This window comes from Sciurus carolinensis, chromosome 4, assembly GCF_902686445.1.
Source record: "Sciurus carolinensis chromosome 4, mSciCar1.2, whole genome shotgun sequence".
Taxonomy (NCBI): Eukaryota; Metazoa; Chordata; class Mammalia; order Rodentia; family Sciuridae; genus Sciurus; species Sciurus carolinensis.
Genome location: NC_062216.1, coordinates 28,707,284 through 28,731,272, shown reverse-complemented (window position 1 = coordinate 28,731,272; position 23,989 = coordinate 28,707,284). Strand labels below are relative to the sequence as shown.

The 23,989-nt window shown below is 34.5% G+C and overlaps 1 protein-coding gene across 2 annotated transcripts in view; it reads left to right on the top strand.

The window, feature by feature from the left end:
* The window catches only part of Glra3 (glycine receptor alpha 3), a 158,972-nt gene that overhangs the window by 79,189 nt on the left and 55,794 nt on the right, over positions 1-23,989 (top strand). For both annotated transcript variants that reach the window (XM_047550228.1, XM_047550229.1), the window contains exon 4: positions 12,739-12,962. In XM_047550228.1, the coding sequence (XP_047406184.1) occupies positions 12,739-12,962 (224 nt within the window). The remainder of the gene's footprint in view (positions 1-12,738; positions 12,963-23,989) is intronic.

Sequence of the window (23,989 nt, the reverse complement as noted above, 5' to 3'; positions counted from 1 at the left end):
AGTTTTCCTTTCTTCATTTCCCCTGCCAATGGGAATTCCAGCTTGCAGGATTTCAATTTGTGGCATTTTAATTTTTCAGGGTTGTGATTTCCACAATTTAAGAATTCAGGGATTTTTAGACTTCACAGATTTTGATCTTTGAGATTTCAACATTTATATTTGGGATTATGAATTTCAAGACTGTCTTTTGGAATTATGATGGCACGGGATGTTTCAGAGCCATTTTAAAGTCTAGCAAGTACATACTTCTAGTAGCACAATTAGGGCTCCATCTTGCTCCCTGATGATTCTTTATGGATCTTGACTGCACCATCTGGACTTTTGGTTCTGCTTTCTGAGTAATTTTATCCTTTCTGCTAAAAATGGACCTTATTTGTAACTGAGCAACCCTATCACACCGATTCTGTCCATAAAAATTTAGGGACCCTGCAAGCTCTTTGCAATTCGAACTAAATTGAAGCTGGATGTGCTTTAGCCTAATTCTCCTATAATTGAAGCTGGATGTACTTTAATCTAATTCTCCCTAAAATTCTCCGCTTTGGGCAGGGAATCAAGATTCTGCAGCATAATGTTCTTAAGAGTTCTTACTCCAGTTAGAATGAGAATCATCAAGAGTACAAATAATAACAAATGTTGGCAGGGATGTGGGAGAAAAGGTACACTTACACATTTGTTAGTGGGACTGCAATTAGTACACACACTCTGGAAAGCAATATACAGATTCCTCAAAAAACTAGGAATGGAGTCCCCATATGACCCAACTGTCCCCCTACTTGGCACATAGTCAAAAAATCTAAAATCAGCATACTATAGAAATGCAGTCACATCAATGTTTATAGCAACACAATTCACAATAGCCAAGCTAGGGAGACAACCTAGATGCCTGTCAAGAGACAGTCAAATGGATAAAGAAAATGCAGTATATATACACAAAGGAATTTTACTCAGTCATAACGAAGAATGAACTTAACGGCATTTGCTAGTAAAAGGATAGAACTGGAGAATGTCATGCTAAGTGAAATGAGCCAGACCCAGAGGGCCAAGGGTTAAATGTTTTCCCTCATTTGCAGAAGTTTGATCAAAATAAGGAAGGACAGAAAGAGGGAAGGAAGGAAGGAGGGAGGGAAGGGGGTCTATGAAAATAGAAGAGAGATGAGTGGGGTACAGGAAAGGGATTAAGCAGGAGGGAGGTGGGATGAGAAAAGAAAGAAACTGTGGAATGAATCTTACGGAACTTTCCTATGTACATATATGAATATATCACAGTGAATTTCACCTTTATGTATATACATAAGGAACTAATAAAGAAACTATTAAAAACTATTCTTAGAAATATTTAAATCTAATTGAGAACATTAATTATGCATCTTTTTGATCTTTCTAAAGTATAAACAGAGCCATACCCTTGAGATTGTTACCTAGAACCCATAAAAAACATGAAGTAGAGTTTTCAAGATTTCACCTGGAAATCTCCTTAATTAAATACAGCAATTAATTCATCTAATTTTTCCATTTTCCACATTACTGAAATGAAAGCATTCACACCTGTTTGCACTTACAATGCAAGGGTGAAATTTTTTCCCATCCTTTAATAAGAATTTTCTCCTCATCCTTTTAGTCATCACAACAATTTCCTCAAAGCTTTGCAAGCTTCTGCCTAGTGCCTGGTCCCAAAGTCAATGGCACATTTTTCTTAGAGTAGCACCCATTTCCAGTGACCTAATTCTATTTTGGTTACTGCTACATAACCAAACATCCCAAAACTTTAATGACTTATAGTACATTTTATTAAATTTCATAATGTTACATGTTACAAGATTTTGGCAGGGTTCTGTTAAGGCTCTTTCTACATGATGTCAAAGTCACTCAGTGATATTCAGCTGGGGGAAAGCTGGGAGAAAATAATCTGCCACCATAAAAGAAACCTTGCTTTTTCAATGATAGCACTTGCAATAAGCAGTAAATTTTGCACATCATGCTGAGTTACTCTGAGACCTGTGGGCCTGAATAAAAATCAAGGGTGATCTCAGGTTTTTTCTTGCCCTTGTAATACAGCATTGAGAAAACCACTTAATTTACTTTGTGTTCCTATCAGTTAAAAAATTTTTCCTGTCATGGACGTATTCAAGCACAAATAGCAAGCTAATTTTACAAAGAAAAGACTATATCAGATTCAGAAATAGGCTAAGACAAAACTATAATGTAGAAATAGAACAATCATAAGTTTTTCTAAAAGTTTTAGCATCAACATTGTGCTAAATCTGCTCTAGAATTTATATTCAATAAAATATTAATATCCTCAAGTTTTACAGTCTCAAAGAGAAGATAAAACTTACAGGTTGCCAAGTATTTGGATGGAAAATAAAAACACCAAATTTTGACAACTTATCTTTTACATATGTTACCATACGTTTTAATACTTTAAATAGTTATGCACAATCTCAAGTACCTATAAATATATAAGTATTAAAATAAGTGGTACTGTCTAAGAAGGTAGTGACTTATTACATTTCCCTTTTAATTATGATTTTGGTAGATTGTTTATGGGTAATTAAGAGTAAACTGTGAATATTTTTAAAAGGTCATTATAATTTGTGCAGAAGCAGCAAACATTTCATCTGTTATTCTCAAGAGTGTTCCTAAATGAGGTTGAAAGATTCAATAATAATTTCTAAAAAAGTTAATTCTTCTACAGTTTTACAGTGCAGCCTCCATACAGTTTCTTGGCCAAGCTCCAAAATCAATAAACAGTTAGTTAAAGAATTATCTGAATTGCTTGAGAAGAAAAACATCATTCCAAAAAACAATTTTGTTATGGACAATATTTAGCTCACTAAAACTTTTCCAAAGTGAAATATTTTTCTTGTAACTTTCAACTTTTAACATTTCTTAGTAAATGATGTATGTACCATATAAAACCTCATGAATCAAAATTCCCAAAGGAAAATGGTGGTTTAAATTTCTGAAAATTTAAATACCAATTAATATCAAAAATCAGTAACAAGCTGCAGTGTTGAGAACAACTTGGAAATACACAAAATAAGTATTAGAAGGGGCAATCCAAGATGGCGGACTAGAGGGTGACTGCATCTCCAGTCGCTCCAGAACCCAGGAGTTAAGAAGGGAGGCATTGAGAGACTCAGACTAAAATAGAGCCACGGGTGAGTCTGCCCACTGTGTAAAGCTCCGCCCGGGTGGCAGGCCCAGATAGAGGTGGCTTATCAGAGCAGGACAGGGCAGTTAGAGTCTGCCACACGCAGCCCTGTGCACTCCGGCGGTGGGCCCCTCCCACACAGCCAGCTTCTCCAGGTTCTCAGAGCAGGCCCCCTAGTGAGAGCCTTTCTGATCAGAACAAGCTCCAAGTCCCGGAGCCAGCATGGCGTGCTCTGGCCCGCAAGCAGCTTCAGGGACCAGGACAGGGCAGCCAGAGACTTCCCCAAACAGCCCGGCCCCCTGCGGAGGGAGGTGCCTTTCAAGGCTAGCTGCTCGGAGCAGACCGCCCAGTGAGAGCCTTTCTACATAGAGCCAGCCACAAGTCCCCAAGCCAACAGAGAGCTTCAATCCGCAAACAGCCTCTGGGATCAGGGCAGGGCAGCCAGAGACTTCTTCAGACGGCTCTGCCCACTCTGGCCGCAGGCTCTTTCCACGGGGCAATCCAAGATGGCGGACTAGAGGGTGACTGCATCTCCAGTCGCTCCAGAACCCAGGACTCAAGAAGGGGAGGCATTGAGAGACGTGGACAAAAATAGAGTCACGGGGTGAGTCTCCCCCACTGGGCGAAACATGGCCTGGGCGGCAGGCACAGATAGGGGTGGCTTATCAGAGCAGGGCAGGGCAGCTAGAGTCTTCCCCAGGTAGCCTTCCACACTCTGGCGGTGGGCTCCTCACACACGGCCAGCCGCACGGTGCAGGCCCCCAGTGAGAGCCTTTTCGCAGAGGGCCAGCTCCAAGCCCTGGAACCAGTAGGGGGCTAGGGGCAGCTTTCTTCAGAAGCACTGCATTATCAAGTTCCTCCAAGACTTCAGGCTACTGAAGGCTGGGAGGTGATACACTGGAAATCTACCAGGACACTATAAGCCAATAGAGGAAATCTACAATATCTCAGGGTCCCACTGACAGCTGACCAATATGAGAAAACAAGGGAAGAAAATGTCCCAAACAAACCTAGATACTACATCAATAAAACCCAATGACAGCACAGCAGAAGAAATGTCAGAAAGGGAGTTCAGAATGTACATAATTAAAACAATCAGGGAAGCAAATGAGGAGATGAAAGAGCAAATTCAGGGATTGAAGGAGGAGATGAAAGAACAAATGCAGGCATTAAATGATCGCACCAATCAACAGTTAAAAGACCAAATACGGGAAGCAAGAGATCATTTCAATAAAGAGTTAGAGATACTGAAAAAAAAAAAAACTGAAATCCTTGAATGAAGGAAACAATAAACCAAGTTAAAAACTCCATAGAAAGCATAACCAATAGGATAGAACACCTGGAAGACAGAACCTCAGAAATTGAAGACAAATTATTTAATCTTGAAAGCAAAGTTGGCCAAACAGAGAAGATGGTAAGAAATCATGAACAGAATCTACAAGAATTATGGGATATCATGAAAAGGCCAAATTTAAGAATTATTGGGATTGAGGAAGGCTTTAGAGAAACAAACCAAAGGAATGAACAATCTATTCAATGAAATAATATCAGAAAATTTCCCAAATCTGAAGAATGAAATGGAAAACCAAGTACAAGAGGCTTATAGGACTCCAAATATACAAAATTACAATAGACCCACACCAAGGCACATTATTATGAAAATACCCAACATACAAAATAAAGACAGAATTTTAAAGGCCGCAAGAGAAAAGAATCAAATTACATTCAGAAGGAAACCAATAAGAATATCAGCAGATTTTTCAATCCACACCCTAAAAGCTAGAAGGGCCTGGAACAAAATTTACCAAGCCCTGAAAGAAAATGGATGCCAACCAAGAATCTTATACCCAGCAAAACTTACCTTCAAATTTGACGATGAAATAAGATCCTTCCATGATAAACAAAAGCTAAAGGAATTTACAAAAAGAAAGCCAGCATTACAGAACATTCTCAGCAAAATATTCCATGAGGAAGAGATGAAAAACAACAATGCAAATCAGCAACAGGAGGCGCTAGCCTAAAGGAATAGCCAAATAAAGGAGAAACCAAATCATGTCAAAAAACAAATATGAGTCAAATGACTGGGAATACAAATCATATCACAATAATAACCCTGAATGTTAATGGCCTGAACTCATCAATCAAAAGACATAGACTGGCAGACTGGATTAAAAAGAAAAATCCAACAATATGCTGCCTGCAAGAGACTCATCTCATAGAAAGAGATACCCATAGACAAAAGGTGAAAGGATGGGGAAAAACATATCATGCACACGGACACAGCAAAAGCTGGAGTATCCATCCTCATTTCAGATAATGTGGACTTCAAGCCAAAACTAGGAGAAGGGATAAAGAAGGACATTACATGCTGCTTAGGGAAGCATAAATCAGCAAGACATAACAATCATAAATATCTATGCCCCAAACATTGGCTCATCCACGTACGTCAAACAAATCGTTCTCAATTCCAGAAATCAAATAGACCACAACACAATAATACTAGGCGATTTTAACACACCTCTCTCACCATGGGATAGATCTTCCAAACAAAAATTGAATAAAGAAACCATAGATCTCAATAACACAATCAACAATTTAGACTTAAACGACATATATAGAATATACCATCCAACAAAGAATGAATACACTTTCTTCTCAGCAGCACATGGATCCTTCTCTAAAATAGACCATATTTTATGCCACAAAGCTACTGTTAGCAGATACAAGAAGATAGAGATACTACCTTGTACTCTAATGGATTGAAATTAGAAATAAAAAACAGAAACTTCTCCAATACCTGGAGATTAAATAATACACTATTATATGATGAATGGATAACAGAAGACATCAGGAGGGAAATAAAAAAATTCTTAGAAGTAAACGAGAACAAAGACACATCATATCAAAATCTCTGGGATACTATGAAAGCAGTACTTAGAGGAAGATTTATTCCATGGGGTGCATTCAAAAAAAGAAGTAGAAATCAACAAATAAACAACTTAACACTACAGCTCAAAGCCCTAGAAAAAGAAGAGCAGACCAATACCAAAAGTAGTAGAAGACAGGAAATAGTTAAAATCAGAGCCGAAATCAACGAAATTGAAACAAAAGAAACAATTGGAAAAATTAACAAAATAAATAGTTCGTTCTTTGGAAAAATAAACAAAATTGATAAACCCTTAGCCACACTAACAAAGAGAAAGAGGGAGAAAACTCAAATTACTAAAATTCGGAATGAACAAGGAAACATCACAACAGACACGAGTGAAATACGAAACATAATTAGAAGCTATTTTGAAAATCTATACTCCAACAAAACAGAAAACCTCGAAGACATCAACAAATTTCTAGAGACATATGAATTACCTAAACTGAATGAGGAGGACATACACAACTTAAATAAATCAATTTCAAGCAATGAAATAGAAGAGGTCATTAAAAGCCTACCAACAAAGAAAAGTCCGGGACCAGATGGGTTCTCAGCCGAGTTCTACAAAACCTTTAAAGAAGAGCTCATTCCAATACTCCTCAAAGTATTCCATGAAATAGAAGAGGAGGGAACCCTCCCAAATTCGTTCTATGAAGCCAATATCACCCTGATACCTAAACCAGACAGAGACACATTGAGGAAAGAAAATTTCAGACCAATATCCTTAATGAACATCGATGCAAAAATTCTCAACAAAATTTTAGCAAATCGCATACAAATATATATTAAAAAGATAGTGCACCACGATCAAGTGGGTTTCATCCCAGGGATGTAAGTTTGGTTCAACATTCGGAAATCAATAAATGTCATTCACCATATCAACAGACTTAAAGTTAAGAATCACATGATTATTTCAATAGATGCAGAAAAAGCATTCGATAAAATACAGCATCGCTTCATGCTCAAAACACTAGAAAAAATTGGGGTAGTGGGAACATTCCTTAACATTATAAAGGCCATCTACGCTAAGCCCATGGCCAATATCATTCTAAATGGTGAAAAACTGAAAGTGTTCCCCCTAAAAACTGGAACAAGGCAGGGATGCCCTCTTTCACCACTTCTATTCAACATCGTCCTTGAGACTCTAGCCAGAGCAATTAGACAAACCAAAGAAATTAAAGGGACACGAATAGGAAAAGAAGAACTCAAACTATCCCTGTTCGCGGATGACATGATTATATATTTAGAGGAACCTGGAAATTCCACCAGAAAACTTTTAGAACTCATAAGTGAATTCAGTAAAGTAGCAGGTTACAAGATCAATGCTCATAAATCCAATGCATTTTTGTACATAAGTGATGAATCTTCAGAAAGAGAAATTAGGAAAACTACCCCATTCACAATAGCATCGAAAAAAATAAAATACTTGGGAATCAATCTCACAAAAGAGGTGAAAGACCTGTGCAATGAGAACTACAGAACACTAAAGAAAGAAATTAAAGAAAACCTTAGAAGATGGAAAGATCTCCCATGTTCCTGGATAGGCAGAATTAATATTGTCAAAATGGCCATACTACCTAAAGTGCTATACAGATTCAATGCAATTCCAATTAAAATCCCAATGATGTACCTTGCAGAATTAGAGCAAGCAATTATGAAATTCATCTGGAAAAATCAAAAACCTAGAATAGCTAAAGCAATCCTTGGCAGAAAGAGTGAAGCAGGGGGTATCGCAATACCAGATCTTCAACTCTACTACAAAGCAATAGTAACAAAACGGCATGGTATTGGTACCAAAATAGACAGGTAGATCAATGGTACAGAACAGAGGACATGGACACCAACCCAAATAAATACAATTTTCTCATAGTAGACAAAGGGGCCAAAAATACGCAATGGAGAAAAGATAGCCTCTTCAACAAATGGTGCTGGGAAAACTGGAAAACCATATGCAACAGAATGAAATTAAACCCCTATCTCTCACCCTGCACAAAACTCAACTCAAAATGGATCAAGGACCTCAGAATCAGACCAGAGACCCTGCATCTTATAGAAGAAAAAGTAGGTCCAAATCTTCAACTTGTTGGCTTAGGATCAGACTTCCTTAACAGGACTCCCATAGCACAAGAAATAAAAGCAAGAATCAACAACTGGGATAGATTCAAACTAAAAAGCTTTCTCTCAGCAAAGGAAACTATCAGCAATGTGAAGAGAGAGCCTACAGAGTGGGAAAATATCTTTGCCAACCATACTTCAGATAGAGCGCTAATTTCCAGAATTTATAAAGCACTCAAAAAACTCTACACCAAGAATACAAATAATCAAGCAATCAACAGACATATGAAAAAATGTTCAACATCTCTAGTAATAAGGGAAATGCAAATCAAAACTACCCTAAGATTTCATCTCACCCCAATTAGAATGGCAATTATCAAGAACACAAGCAACAATAGGTGTTGGCGAGGATGTGGTGAAAAAGGAACACTCATACATTGCTGGTGGGGTTGCAAATTAGTGCAGCCACTCTGGAAAGTAGATGGAGATTCCTCAGAAAGCTTGGAATGGAACCACCATTTGACCCAGCTATCCCACTCCTTGGCCTATACCCAAAGGACTTAAAATCAGCATACTACAGAGATATAGCCACATCAATGTTCTTTGCTGCTCAATTCACCATAGCCAGATTGTGGAACCAACCTAGATGCGCTTCAGTTGATGAATGGGTAAAGAAACTGTGGCATATATATAAAATGGAATATTATTCCGCAATGAAGAATGATAAAATTATGGCATTTGCAGGCAAATGGATGAAATTGGAGAATATCATGCTAAGTGAGATAAGCCAATCTCAAAAAACTAAAGGACGAATGATCTCACTGATAAGCGGATGAGGACATATAATGGGGGGTGGGAGGGGTTAGCATTAGGGTTAGGGTTAGGTTTAGGGTTAGGGATAAGGAGTGTTGTAAGAATGAAGGAAAGAAGGACTGTATAGAGGGAAAAGAGGGGTGAGAGGGGTGGGAGGGGTGGGGGGGAAGAGAAAAAAATAATGAATCAAACATCATTGCCCTATGTAAATGTATAATTACACAAATGGTATGCCTTGACTCCATGTACAAATAGAAAAACAACATGTATCCCACTTGTATACAATAATAATAAAAATAAATAAATAAATAAATAAATAAAAAGAACCTAAAAAAAAAAAGTATTAGAATAATTTTGTTTCCATTCTGAATTTTCCTATTGAGAACAAATGTGAAAACAAATCCAATAAAAATCCATTACCAATACATCTATTCCTTTGTTCATGTTTACTAAACCAATTCTTTATCCCTAATAAAAGCTGTTGTATTGACAGAACACTAAACATGCGAAGAGAAATGTGAATATTACACCAAAATAATAAATTAAATTTTAAAATTATGCATGTGTATAGCTAGAAATCCAGATAGCTTTAGATTAAAAACACTTGAAATAAAGAAACTTGGTTTGCATAATGTGTATTGGCAAAATCTGATGTTACATATATTCAAAATAAGTTCTCTTGTTAATTCTGTAACAGTCTCAAATTATCTATAATATTAAATAAGTTCTATTTAGTGGGAAGTGAATAGATATACTTTGAAAGGGTCAGACATGGCTATCATGAAATGTATGTTATGCAAATTGAGGATATTAAGTTTTTATAAGATCATATAAAATCCTGAAATTTATATGTAAGATAAATTTTAAAAATTTTTTAAATTCCAAATTATATTTAAAGCATCTAGTTTCATGTCTGAAAATTAGCATCTTTCAATGAACAGTAGTTACTTTTTTCATCTTGTATGATGATGTGATATATGTAATGACATATATATGCACTTGTATGCACATATTTATATATATTCACATATATAAACACATACAAATATATATGGACACATTGTGAAGGCGTATATAACAGACATATATAGAGTGTTCAATTCTGAAAACACATCTTTGAAACTATACCATCTTGCAGATATTTTCTCAATAAAACCCTTCAGGTTTCTATAAAGACATGATCTCCATCTTAATTACCTTTTACTATCTTATGAGCATTATGCTAAGTGACCGAAGCCCAAAACAAAAGGCTGTATATTGCCCAATTCTGTTAATATGAGATATCCAGAACAGGCAAATCTATAGAGAGTAAAAGCAGACTAGTTGTTGCCAGTGTTTAGAGGGAGGAGGAAAAGGGGACTCTACTTAATACATACAGGGCTTCTTTTCAGAGCGATAAAAATGATCTCAAACTACATGATAGTGATGGCTACACAAAAATATTAATGTACTAAATATCCCTAAAGGTAAATGTTATGTGCATTTGACCACAATCAATGTTTTAAATGTACAATATATAACAATTTACATTAAACATTGAAGAAAACATACTCTTTAGAAGATCTTAAGAAAATTATTATTCTATGATGCTGTTATCCATCCTTTAAGGTTCTGGAAAATATGCCTAAGTTTACCCTTCATAAGTTCTTAACACTGGAATGTTAAGGATTGGGCTATATTCTTCATTCTTTACTACTTTTATTTTTCAATCTTACATTTATACATAGGTTATTGAATGAGATGTGAAGAGTATTATTTCATTGATTCAACATGCTTTATGCACTAACCAATACTTCTTACTTTTATGTTTTTGGAATTGTTATATAATTAGATTCCCTTAAATTTTTTGTAATTGAAAGATCATTCTGCCCTTTCAAAAGAGAATAAACTGGATAGTGAGGAAATCAGGAGGAAAACTAGAATGACCTTTCTAAGTCTCTGAATAGTTCTTATGAAATGGCATTCTTCCCTGTTGGCTCAGTAACTGAGAATTGAAAAGCATTTTCCCAATGGGCCATTATTTCAGAACCAGTGGCCCCAGACGGCCACCCTCCCTGTGCAGTTTTCTAGAGCAGATGGTACAGGCAACATGGGGAATATTATAGAGATAATGTTTGAAGCAATTATCTCACCATTGAGTATTACTGTTCTATTCTTTGTGATGAAGAGGGGTCTATTTTGTGCAGTGCTACAGAATTGGAAAATCTTATAAAGCTAGACCAGTAAGTTATTTGTTGGGGAGTTAGAACTTTGTTCTTATTTCTTTAGCAAAGATAATTCATTTTCTGATTATTTTTAAATTAGCAAGGATCTCTGATTAGGACTCCTTAAAAGAGGAAGAAATTTAAGTTATTTTTCCATTTAGCTATGAATTATCATTCTTTTCTTGGGTATTCTACTCTCTCCAATTATTCTGAAAAAAATATATTGTTAAAAACTTCAAAAACTGGCAATGATAATGTATGCAATTCAACTCAAAAAGATATCTGTATTGGTTTCCTATTGATGCTGCAGCAAATCGCCACAAATTTAGTGGTGTTTGCATTCTTTTTTGATATGGTAAATCAGGCAGAGTCACAAGACAGGACAGAACCCTGCTCCATTATTACTTTGGAAAATACATAGGAATACACTTAGGAAACAGAGGAAAATATTATCTTGTACATAGCCTTAGTGGCAGTTAGAGAATAGTGGTCTCAGAGCACTAACACTGATCAAGGAAATATAGAGATTTGCAATATTTAGTATAGACTGAATTTGACTTACCTATAAGATAATCAATCTGCCTGGTCTGCTATTGTGGAAGAATTCTTGTGATTGCTTGATTACTGTGTTTTGATAACCTATAATTTGGTGTTTAAGAAATAAGAAAATAGATAAAAATTGTTTTTCAGATTTTTTTGTATATATCCAGCCTCACTATTTTTCAAGGAAACGAAGTTTTCTTTAAATATTTGCTTTAATCACAATTATAATGAATTCTTTTATTTACTTGCTTATTTCAAAAATCTAAGGACAAAATTACATTTATAAAATCACATGTGATATTTATTTTTATACTGCACATGCACAAACACTGCATATATATACCTGGCTGTGACTTTGCCATTTTATATATTACTCCAAAAGTTGTAAACAAGAATTTGATTGAAATAATTGACTCTTCTCCTTTTAAAGTTATCTGTGAAAGGTATAATTTGGAAATCTCATTAGCCAAATTATCTTAAAGAATCAAGGTGATTCAAAAATCACCTTTTATTATTCAAAAGTCAACTTTTTTCCTCAAATTACTTACATCATAGAACTTGCTATATTAAACATGAGAAAATGTGAACAACGAAAGGTAAACATGATGAACTGTGGTGTTCTGTCATCTTTTCTTTAGAGGTATATAGGTCACCAAAGACATGGGCAAAGCTCAGAATCAGAATGTCACTTTTAGTTGTAAAAAATGAGGACTATAGCATATGGAAACCCCCAAGAATGTCAGTGGCTTCTGATATAATTCAGAGACATCCAAAGAATAGTACATATGATTCTAAACTTTATTTTAAAAAAGACACTTTTAGAGAGGTTTTACGTTCACAGTAAAAATCAGAGAAAAACACAGATATTTCCATAAACTCCCTGACTCCACACATGCACACCCTTCTCCATTATCTACGTGCTGCACTTCAGTGTTACGTTTTTTAGCATTAATGAATCTGCACCGATGCAGTGGATTCTTCTAAACCTTTCTAAGCAGGGTGTCTTTCTCTTTCTCTCTCCCCCACCACACACCCCTCAGGATTACAGAGTGAATATCTTTCTTCGTCAGAAATGGAACGATCCTCGTCTTGCATACAGTGAATATCCTGATGATTCTTTAGACCTCGACCCATCCATGTTGGACTCCATTTGGAAACCAGATTTGTTCTTTGCAAATGAAAAGGGTGCCAATTTTCATGAAGTCACTACAGACAACAAATTGCTAAGAATTTTCAAAAACGGAAATGTTCTTTACTCAATAAGGTGAGTTATAGACTTAAATTTCTCATTTCAGTGAAATGGAGTACTGTGGGGTTTTTCCTTAATTTCCAGGGAGAAATTTTTAAATTTTTGAGTAACTCGTCATTGCTCCACTTGAGTTCTTTTAACATACCGTTTTCCAAATGTGTCTGATGAACAACAGACCCATGTCCAAGATCCAGGAATTATATGAGCATTTCTTGGAAATCCATTTTTTTAAGAAGTTGACACATGTAATTCTTAACATCAGTGAGGTTGCCAGTACTCTTATAGGTAAACTGAAAGGCAGCTGAGTCATACAATGTGGAATGTGGTTAAATACATTATACCTCCATTAAATACTTAGAGGCAAAAAAATGTTTAGATTGGCTTCTCTGGGATCCTTTTTTTTTTTTTTTTTTGAGGTGTGTGCATTTTTCAGATATCCTCGAGTTTCTCTGGTTGTTCTTTTTCATTTTAACCCTCATTGTCCAATTTTTATCCTTTCTAACATGCTACGAAGGTGCAATTTGTTGAGGAAATTTAAGGAAAGCAGGAAAGAAAAAAATTACTATAGTATGTAAAATGAATAATGAACAAAATATTTATCACAATCCCTAGAAAAGTTCTTATTTTTATTTTAGGTATTCATTATGTATTGCTCAGAAAACCATGCAACATTTAGAAAGCAATACCAAAATTTAACAATAATTAATGCCAAAACACAAACACTAATCATAAAATTTGTTGAAAGTTGGACTCTAGAACTCATTTAACTTTGGCAGTTCATAAAATATCAAACAGGTACCAATTCAGTAAATAGTTAAATTAGCTGCTTATAATAATATACTTGATGATTTGCACCATATTTAAAATATCTTCTAAAATCATTGTGGAAATCTACAGTTATTTTCTTTACTTAATTCAGTTGTGAAAGGTAAGCCAGAAACAGAATTCATGTCATCTTTCTTAAAAGAGAAAGAATATGCTCTTCTTATAGCAATAGGAAACTATTTAAATAGTTATGCCATCAATAACATGTTTTAAAAGGTATCAAGATAGGCTTAATATTTAGAATCTAGGATTAAAATTACCTCCTTATATTTTAACTCTCTTATTTATACTTTTGTTAACTTTTCATCAGGAATGGGTATATTTAATTTGGACTTTATCCAAATCATCCAATATCAAGGATGTTTTTATTTTTGCCAAGTAAAAGATAGTGAAGTAGTAAGAACGAAAAATTTAATCTGAGTAGCTCAGTGATTTCAAAGGGTTTATTCTGCAAAGTGGTTTTATAAATAATGCTTTATTTTGTCTACTTTTCATCTCTTCATCCCAAATACATAAACACAATGGAATATTACTCAACCATAAAGAAGAATGGAATTATGGCATTTGCCAGTAAATGGATGGAACTGGAGACTATCACGCTAAGTGAAATAATCCAATGCCCCCCCTCCAAAAAAAAAAAAAGGCTGAAAGTTCTCTCTGATATGTGAATGCTGACTCACAATAAGCAGGAAGAGAGGGAGGTGTGGAGGTTTGGATTAGACAGGGAGGAATGGGGGAAAGAAAGGGGGTAAGGGAATGGGAAAGACTGTAGAATGAATCAGACATAACTTTCCTAGTTTTGAATACTTGATCAGTGTAACTCCACATCATGTACAACCACAAGAATGGGAAGTTATACTCCATGTATGTATGATATGCCAAATACATTCTACCGTCATGTAAAATACAAAGAACAAGTTTTTTTTAAAAGGGGGGAAAAGTCCCAGCAAAAGCCTGGTTTATATAGCAATATCCAATCTAACACTGGATGCTAGGAAAGGGGGAACCTAGCCTACCTTTAAACAACTGTTCTACTCCAGCCAGATACAGCAGAAAAACACATGACCTCATCTCAAACTCACATTTAAGCCAGAAAAGCTCATTTCAATCTTGCTAGGATGTAATGAGGTACCCCAACATCTGGGCTGGGGTGGTGGCAGGGAAGGGCAAATAGCTAGACTTTCATGACCCATCAGCCTGTAATGACCCTCCACCCTACAATGTCAGTAGAGACCACATGGAGAATTCCTGTCTCCCTACAGACACAAGAGACCCCTCCCATTCCTGCTTCGGAAATTTCAGAGAAATTAGTAGAAAGTCAGGACTTTCAAACCATGCAGTAATAATAATGCCACTCCCACCCATGGGGTCAACAAACGCCACATGGGGAACTGGAACATCCAGTAGTGACCAGGAGACTCTCTGCTCACATGTCAATACAGAGTCTGATTAGGAAAAATTGATTTCTATTTTCCCCTGGAAATAATAGGGTAGCAGTACCTCCCCTTGTCCTGACCAAGAAGTGTCAGGGAAAGTCAGTTAGAAAATTTAAATAAGATCCAGAGTCAAACAAAGTAACACAAAATCATCATACAAAGAACCAGAAAGGTCTCAAGTCAAATGAAAAAAGTCCATCCACTGATGCCAACATCAAAATCACTGTGATGTTAAACATATAAAAAGACTTCAGAGTAGTTATGATAAAATATTTTAATCAGCAATTACAAATTTATGCTTGATACAAATAAAAAAATGGAAAGTCTTAGTGAAGAACTTGATGTATAATGTAGAACAAAATGAAAATTTTAGAACCTAAAAACACATTATCAAAATAAAATTCAGTGGATGTGCTCAGCAGAAAAATGGAGGAGAGGGAAGAATCAGTGAACCATAAGATAAAAAAAAATTCAATCTGAACAACAGAGAAGTAATAAATTGAACAAGGGAGTAAGAGTAACAAAAGATCTAACATTCATGTCATCAAAGTCTCAGGTTGAGAAGAAAAAGGGCATGGAACTAAATATATCTATATATTAGGGGAAATAATGACTGGAATTTTTATAAATTCTATAAATGGCTTAAACCTACAGACTGAAGATCCTGATTCTTCAAAGAAGATAAACTCAAAGATATCCATACAAGACACATAATACATGACTTCTGAAAACATGCAGAGAATAATGATACCTTACCTATAGAGGAAAAACAAATGATAGCAGATTTTTCATCAGAAATCATGGAGGACAGAAAGAAATGATACATACATTTCAGATGCTGAGAAAGAAACTCTTATCCCATAATCTTGTATCCAGAGAAAATATCCTTCAGGAATGAAGGTGAAATCAAGAACTTTTTGGATGAAGGAAAATCAGCAGAATTTATCACAAGTAAAACTATTCTAAAAGTATAGCTAAGAAAGTTTTCTAGACAGAAAAAAAAAATGAAGAAAGGAACATAGAAATACCAAGAAGGAAGAAAGAACACAGTAAACAAAATATGAGTAAATATAACAGATTTTCTTCTCATCTTGATTTTTCTAAATTATGTTTGACAGTTGAAACAAAAATTGTAACACTGATATAGGGGAGAAATCAAAGTAAAAATGAGAAAATATTTATATAAACAAGTTGGTAGAAATTAATACTGGTTATATTTATTATTATCTTCTATACTTTCTAAATGACTTGATATTAACTGGGAAAATGATGTATTTATATAGAAATAAAATTCATTTCTCCTTCAAATTGACAATTCTATTTTTAGGAATCTAAATTGTATGTCCATTTATATAAGATATATTTACAAAGATGCCCACTGCAGCAATGAAATAGCAACAAGAGAAGAGCCTATTTAGTTATTGATAAGAATGTGGCTGAACACAATGAAAGACCCATATTATGAAATACTCTGCATGAGACAGATGTAAAAGTATTCAAAAGAAATTACCTACAAGATAAACACACACACGTTTAAAAGAAATGTTTCATGCTCATTTTTATCTATATTCTCTGTTTATGTAAGTGTACCTATATATGTAAAAATACATGTGCAGTCATGGACTATATAATGAATTTGATCAATGACAGGTCACATATATGATCCCATAATATAATGGAGCTGAAAAATGTTTATTGACTAGTGACATCATAGCCATTATTAAGTCAGTATTTGGGCACATTACTCATATGTTTGTAGTGAGGCACATGAAAACAAACCTACCACACTGACAGCTCTCTAAAATACACACACAATTATGAACACTAGTTGTGTAGTCGACTATACTAACTAGGTTTATGTGAATACACTGTGATGTTCACACAACAACAAAAGCACCTAATGCAGCATTTCCTAGACATATCCTCATTGTTAAGTAACATGTGATTGTATGTGTGGATCTCTACAAAATGTTTAGATGGATATCTAACATTTTATTAAGAATAACCAACTATGGAAAAGAGTAGTGAGATTTGGGCAGCAATAAACGGGAGCTATAAATTTTACTATACTTAAGTTATATTGTTTGAATTTTTAATGAGTTATATATTACTTATGAATTATAAGTGACATTCTCTTAACATGAGGCCATGGTCTTTGACTCCTCTGTACTGTGAATTCATGATGGTTACCAATGGATCCATGAGAGAATATGTGTAAAACAAGTTAAATTTATTCCCTGCTAACTTCAAAATGACCTTTGTGAAAGGTAACATTTTATTTTTAATTATTTTATAAAATACTGGTTTACTTCAGATAGGTTTTGGGGGTACAGTTTATAAAAATATACACCAAGTAGAATGGAATAATCATTTTTGCAAAGTTAGAATGTCTAGAATATTTCCATTGATAGAATTGAAATACAGTGTATGTGTGTGTGCTGTGCGTACTAACTGTATTCAATTATGGATTTCATTTTTAAGTAATACTGAAGTTGGAAATGTCAATGTAAAAATATACCATTAAGTTTTTATATTCTCTTATATTCGTGTGGGGAGCTTTTGTTAGCAATATGATGTCATCAAAGCTTAAAGCAATTAACTCTGTCATCCTTAAAATTTGTCAAATAGAATGTATCTTTTTATTAAGGAGTTTGTGTAATTTGAGGACTTAAGCAGTACTAAAATACTTAACTGCTCAATGCAAATGCATTACATTAAAGAACAATAAAAGCAGGAATCAACAAATGGGATAGATTCAAACTAAAAAGCTTTCTCTCAGCAAAGGAAACAACAATGTGAAGAGAGAGTCTACAGAGTGGGAGAGAATCTTTGCCACATACACTTCAGATAGAGCACTAATGTCCAGAATTTATAAAGAACTCAAAAAACTTTACACCAAGAATAAAAATAACCCAATCAATAAATGGGCTAAAGAAATGAGCAGACACTTCACAGAAGAAGATCTAAAAACAATCAACAGATATATGAAAAAATGTCCAACATCTCTAGTAATAAGAGAAAGGTGAATGAAAACTACCCTAAGATTTCATCTCACCCCAATTAGAATGAATATTATCAAGAATGCAAGCAACAATAGGTATTGGTGAGGATGTGGGGGAAAAGGTACACTTACACATTGCTGGTGGGGTTGCAAATTGGTGTAGCCACTCTGGAAAGCAGTATGGAAATTTCTTAGAAAACTTGGAATGGAACCACCATTTGACCTTGCTATGCCACTCCTTGGCCTATACCCAAAGGACATAGGGTATGTCCCTATGATAATGAAATGAGACAAACATCATTACCCTATGTATATACTATGACTAAAGCATACTACAGTGATTCAGCCACTTCAATATTTATAGCAGCTCAAATCACAATAGCTGGATGGTAAAACCAACCTAGATGCCCTTCAATAGATGAATGGATAAAGAAACTGTGGTATATATACACAATGGAATATTATTCAGCCATAAAGAAGAATAAAATTATGGCATTTGCAGGTAAATGGATGCAGTTGGAGAATACCATGCTAAGTGAAATAAGTCAATCCCAAAAAAATCCAAAGGCTGAATGATTTCTCTGATAAGTGGATGATGATAAATAACTGGGAGAGGGAGAGGGGGTAAGGAAAGAATGAAGGAAGGGTGGCTGTGTAGAGGAAAATGAGGGGTGGAGAGGGGTTTGGAGGGAAGGAAAGATAATGAAATGAGACAAACATCATTACCCTATGTACATGTATGATTACACAAACTGTGTGACTCTACTTCATGTACAACCAGAGAAATTAAAGTTGTACCCCATTTGTGTACAATGATTCAAAAAATTTAAAAAATTTTAAAAAATACCAAAGGTTACATATAATACTGAAAAGTTGAATAATTTCACAATTAGTGCAACCTTGTTACTATGTCCTTGAAATTTTTCTGCCATTGAATACAGAAATGAAATTGAATTTATGTATTTTACAAATGGTATCATCCATTATGAATAGCTCATAGTTCTTCTATATCTGGAGGAGAGGTATAGAATGATTCAGAAATGAATCTTTTGTTTTTCAGTATGAATTCAGATGAAACAGATGATCTCTCTGCTCCTAATCTTTGTTTGCTAAATCCTTACTCACATGATCAAAGAAAAATTTCATTTGTTGTGAGTTGTTTTTGGAAATCTCACAGTCCTTTGAAATCTTCTACTGCTTCACATGTTCAGTTCTTCTGTTTCTTGGCTAACAAAAATTGTGCTAGGAAAAAAAATCTTATTCAGTTTACAAATGGAGCATCTGTGACGTTTCATGCTAAACCTGACTTTCCTTCTTGTTTAAAGAAAGCAGCAGATTGTCCTGGAGAGCGCAATTTGTTGAATTCAAGCATTCATCTGCATTTCCTCCTTAAACCCCACTACAACAATGAAGTAAAGTGAATAAGAGATAAAAATTGTATTAATACACAGGAGGATAAAAATAATGAAGAAATCAACAACAGACAAGTGATGACAACCTAATTTATGAAGCTTGAAAATGGATACATTTATGAAAAGTGACTTCACAGAGAGAGCAGAAGCATAAGCCAAAGTGCAGAACCCAAAAGAAAACAAGTAGTATCTTCAAACTTGCAGAAATTTTAGGCAACTAGGACTTTAGAAAGAGGTGGCCAGAAAAGAGCTACGAAAAAGAATTTTTTTTTTAAATTTAAACTTTATAGGAACAACAGTGAACCCTTTGTTCCTGATTCCCTCACCAATGACTTTCATACCAAGGACTGCTTCTTCCTTTTTGACAGGGGTGAAAACAGGAAGACGGAAATATCAGAGATTCTCTTTCAAGAGCTTCAGTAACAGGGACTACAGGTACAACTGGTGCTTTTCATGAAGCATGATACCAAGATAATAAGAACGATTAAAATGATCTGATGTCTGTTCTTGACATAGTGATACCCCTTGACAACCCTAAGATCATGAAATCCATACCTAAACTTCCACTGAGAAGCAGACAGAAGAATCTATCTCTGTGTAAACTAACTTGCCCAAGAGAAAAAGACCTACAGATGCTCACAACTAAGGGAACTTTGGACAGCTGCATTACCATCTCATCAGTGAGCATCTGCTACTAACTAAGCACGAAACAATTTTTAGTACTTCCTTCTTAAAAACAGACAGTTGGCTCTCTTGCTTTTCCCTCCCCATGACTTGCTTTCTTTCTCCTCCTTGCTTTCCACTCTCTCTAGCGCACGCCCTTTCTCTTTCCTTTCTCTTTTCCTCTCATTTTCTCTCTTACCCTGCAGGAAGACACTCTGTTTGCTTAATAAACTCTTTGTGTGAAAAATAAAAAAAACCAGACACTTGTGGACATCATATATTCATATATGATTATATATATATTTAAAATATATATAATATATATTTTTTAAGTGAACACAAGGGAAACACACAGGGAGGGGAACAAAAAGATAATAAAAAGAAAAGAGAAAAGAAAATGACTCAAAAGAAAATACAGGAAGCAGAAAATACTATAAGAGAAATCTCTGGACAAATGAGTCAATGATATGCATGAAATAAATTCTTCTAGGAACAAAAAATTGAGACATTCACTGCATAATAAGAGCAAATAGGAGATTGGGGAATCAGCAGCATGTTTGGAAGGTGAAGTGAAGAAATCTCCCAGAAATTAGAATCAAGACATAGAGAAATAGATAATAAAGAATATAAAACCCAAACATTAATACAGAAGTCCAGTATATGACTGGAAAGGAAGAACAGAAAAAAAAAAAAAAAAGACTGATTCCCTCCTGTTTTTAACCACTGAAAAGGATTTTGCAGTTTTGGTGGGGAGTCAAATTTGAAGCAGTCAGAATAGAGAAACTGATGTGATTGTTAAAATCAGACGCATATTAATACTAAGGAAAACAAAATCTTGTACAAGAGCTATAATTATAGCAAACTACCAGGCTTAACCATGAACAATAATTACACATTCATAACAAGTAAACACTCAATATTTATTTAACCATAATGTTTATGTATCTAAATTTGGAGGATTGTTGCAGAATTAAGCAAACATGGAATATGGCATAAGGGAAATAAATTCTTACATTTCCCCATAGGAATTTAATAGATGATTCAAATATTTTAAAAACCAAGCATAATATTACAGCAACTTACATATATGAATATGAATGGTAGACAAATAGCTAAGGAAAGGTTACCTCTGAGGAGCTAGAACTAGGGTAGGGATGGGTAGAACAAAAGCACAACATTTTTATACATTTTATATAACTGTGAACTTTTAAAAGATATACATGAATTATATTGATAAATAAAAATTACTTTTAAGTGTGGTCTTTGGAGCCAGACACATGACTCCAGATTGTCAAGTTTGGGAATTTAAAGTTAGCCTATCACCATTTCATGGATGCTGACTTAAGAAGTAACACTATCAAGTCAGAGACAAAGGAATTTATTACTCACTATAAGATAGCAGCATGGATATCAGAATATCTGCCTTACTTGTCTCTTGTCTTCAAGTGTCTCTGGAACAATGCAATGGATTTCGATGGATACAGCACATAGAATGAGTCTATGTTAAAACTAGACATGTGAATTTGGAGAACCCACTACTTTTAAAGCAAGCTATAAATAAGTCTTCTCTTAGTCCAAGTGAACATGTTATCTCATCTCTGGAAATAAGCAGCTGAATAAACAACCCTGAGAAACTTGCTCAGGTAAAAAAAAAAAAAAAAAAAAAATGATCAGGGCCTTGCAGTCTTGGTATGCCCAATAAAGCATAGGAGAACAAGAGGACTTCCCAGTCCACATTCAGACTCTGTAAGTTATTAGCTGTGATTTGGAGCAAATCTCTTTACTTCTGAAAGCTTCATTTATTTTCTTATGTGTATTATAGTGATGATATTAATTACCCTGAAACTGAAAGAATGAATGTTAAAACACCTGCATGGTGCCAGGCACATAATAGATGCTAAAGTGGTTAATTTTATCTTTCTAGAAAAGAAAAGAAAACAAAGGATAAATTCTGATGTTTTCCAGCAGCCATAAGTCAGCACTGAATTGTCTCTACCTCAGTTTTATCACTTATAAAATGGGGATGGCAATATCCATATTACAAGATAAATGGAAGAACACCATAGGTATCACATATACTGCTAACTTTGCTAATGCAACCAACATTTACAACTTTACTACCTTTGATCTAGAAGCATTATCGCTTTGAAAATGAAATAAGACAGTTTATGTCAAATATGCTATGCAGAGCAACTTATCAAAACAAAATAATTTTGACTTTTATTTAATAAATTTAAACTGAATATTTGGTTAGTGCAACCATTGCTTTGAAATTTGTGCAAAGAATTAAAGTCTACTTGTATAAAGTATATTTATTTTTTGAACACTGATAGACACTGATTTTAAATAGAAAAACAAACTGATTTCAACAGATGTTTTTTAAAATGCTGTTTATGCAAGGAAAATGAATTTACAATGCACAAAGTAGATATAAGGAAAATTTAGCATGTGTGTAATTATGTGTTTTTGAAGAGATCCATTGCTTGCTTACATCAGTCTCCTGAAGGGAGCATCAATACTGAGATTGCTTTGGTGATGGGCTGAAAAGATTTATGCTTTTTTCTAAGATCAGGTAACAACAAAATTCCCAAACTGTTCATAGTAATTAATTCTAATATCCTTTTTAATGTTCCAACAATCTAATCTCTTCTAAGAGTTATCCTTTATAAAATCATTCATAATCAAATACCATATCACTCAAATATATAAAATTCCTGGAGAAATGCCTTATATTTTCTATAGTCTAATTACATTTGTCTAAATGCTGTTGGAAGAATTATTTATGTACATAATTTCAAATTTAATAACTAATAGTGTGTATATACTGTATCATTTTAGTGTTATAAAAGTATATAAAATTCAAAATGTCATGTTAATTGCAGAATCTATTTCCGTGAAAAATATTCCATTGCTTTTGAGAGGCAGTCTACTTAATAGTTAAGAGCATGGAATATATAACTAAACCCCCAGGGTTGCAAACTTTACTCTCAAAATTTTTGCTATCTGAGGAGAGGTGAGTTACTTGACCTGTAAGTTCCTTCATTTACAAAAAAAAGGGGGGGGGGGCGGTAATATTGTTTACGTATCTTGTAAGTTTGTACCACAGAACAAAAGAGCTATCATATAAAAAGTATTTGGAACAGTGCTTATCACAATGTAGGCACTATAAATATGTCAACTAACTATGTTACTATGGATAATTCTTCAAAAGTGATTAAATTGCTAGTTAAGAGGCCATTGTCTTTCTGATACCAAATCCAGAAATTAAAAATAAATATTTATTTTCATCAAAAGTCTATAAAAGAATCAGAAAACATTTTTAAAAGTCAATTAGTGGTTTAAATAGTATACTATAGGCAATGCTTTTTCAAAAATAGGCAATAATCAAATTTTAATGTTATCAATCGTTTATCACAGATGATAGTTAGCTTTTTAATATTACTACTTCACTAAGCCAAGACTTCTTAAGGAAAAACAAGAAACACTATATCCTGTTTATCTGTCATGTCTCAGAAAGAGAACTTGGTGTCCTCCTTACACAAGAAGGCATTCATTTCCAAAACAGTAGAATATGAATAATTGTCTCTTGATTCAGTTTTCTTTTGATGTGGTCAGGACATATCTTTAATTTATATGTAATGTTTTGACAAAGAAATTCAGTATCACACCCACCAAGTGGACACATATTTTTTATCAATATGCTAT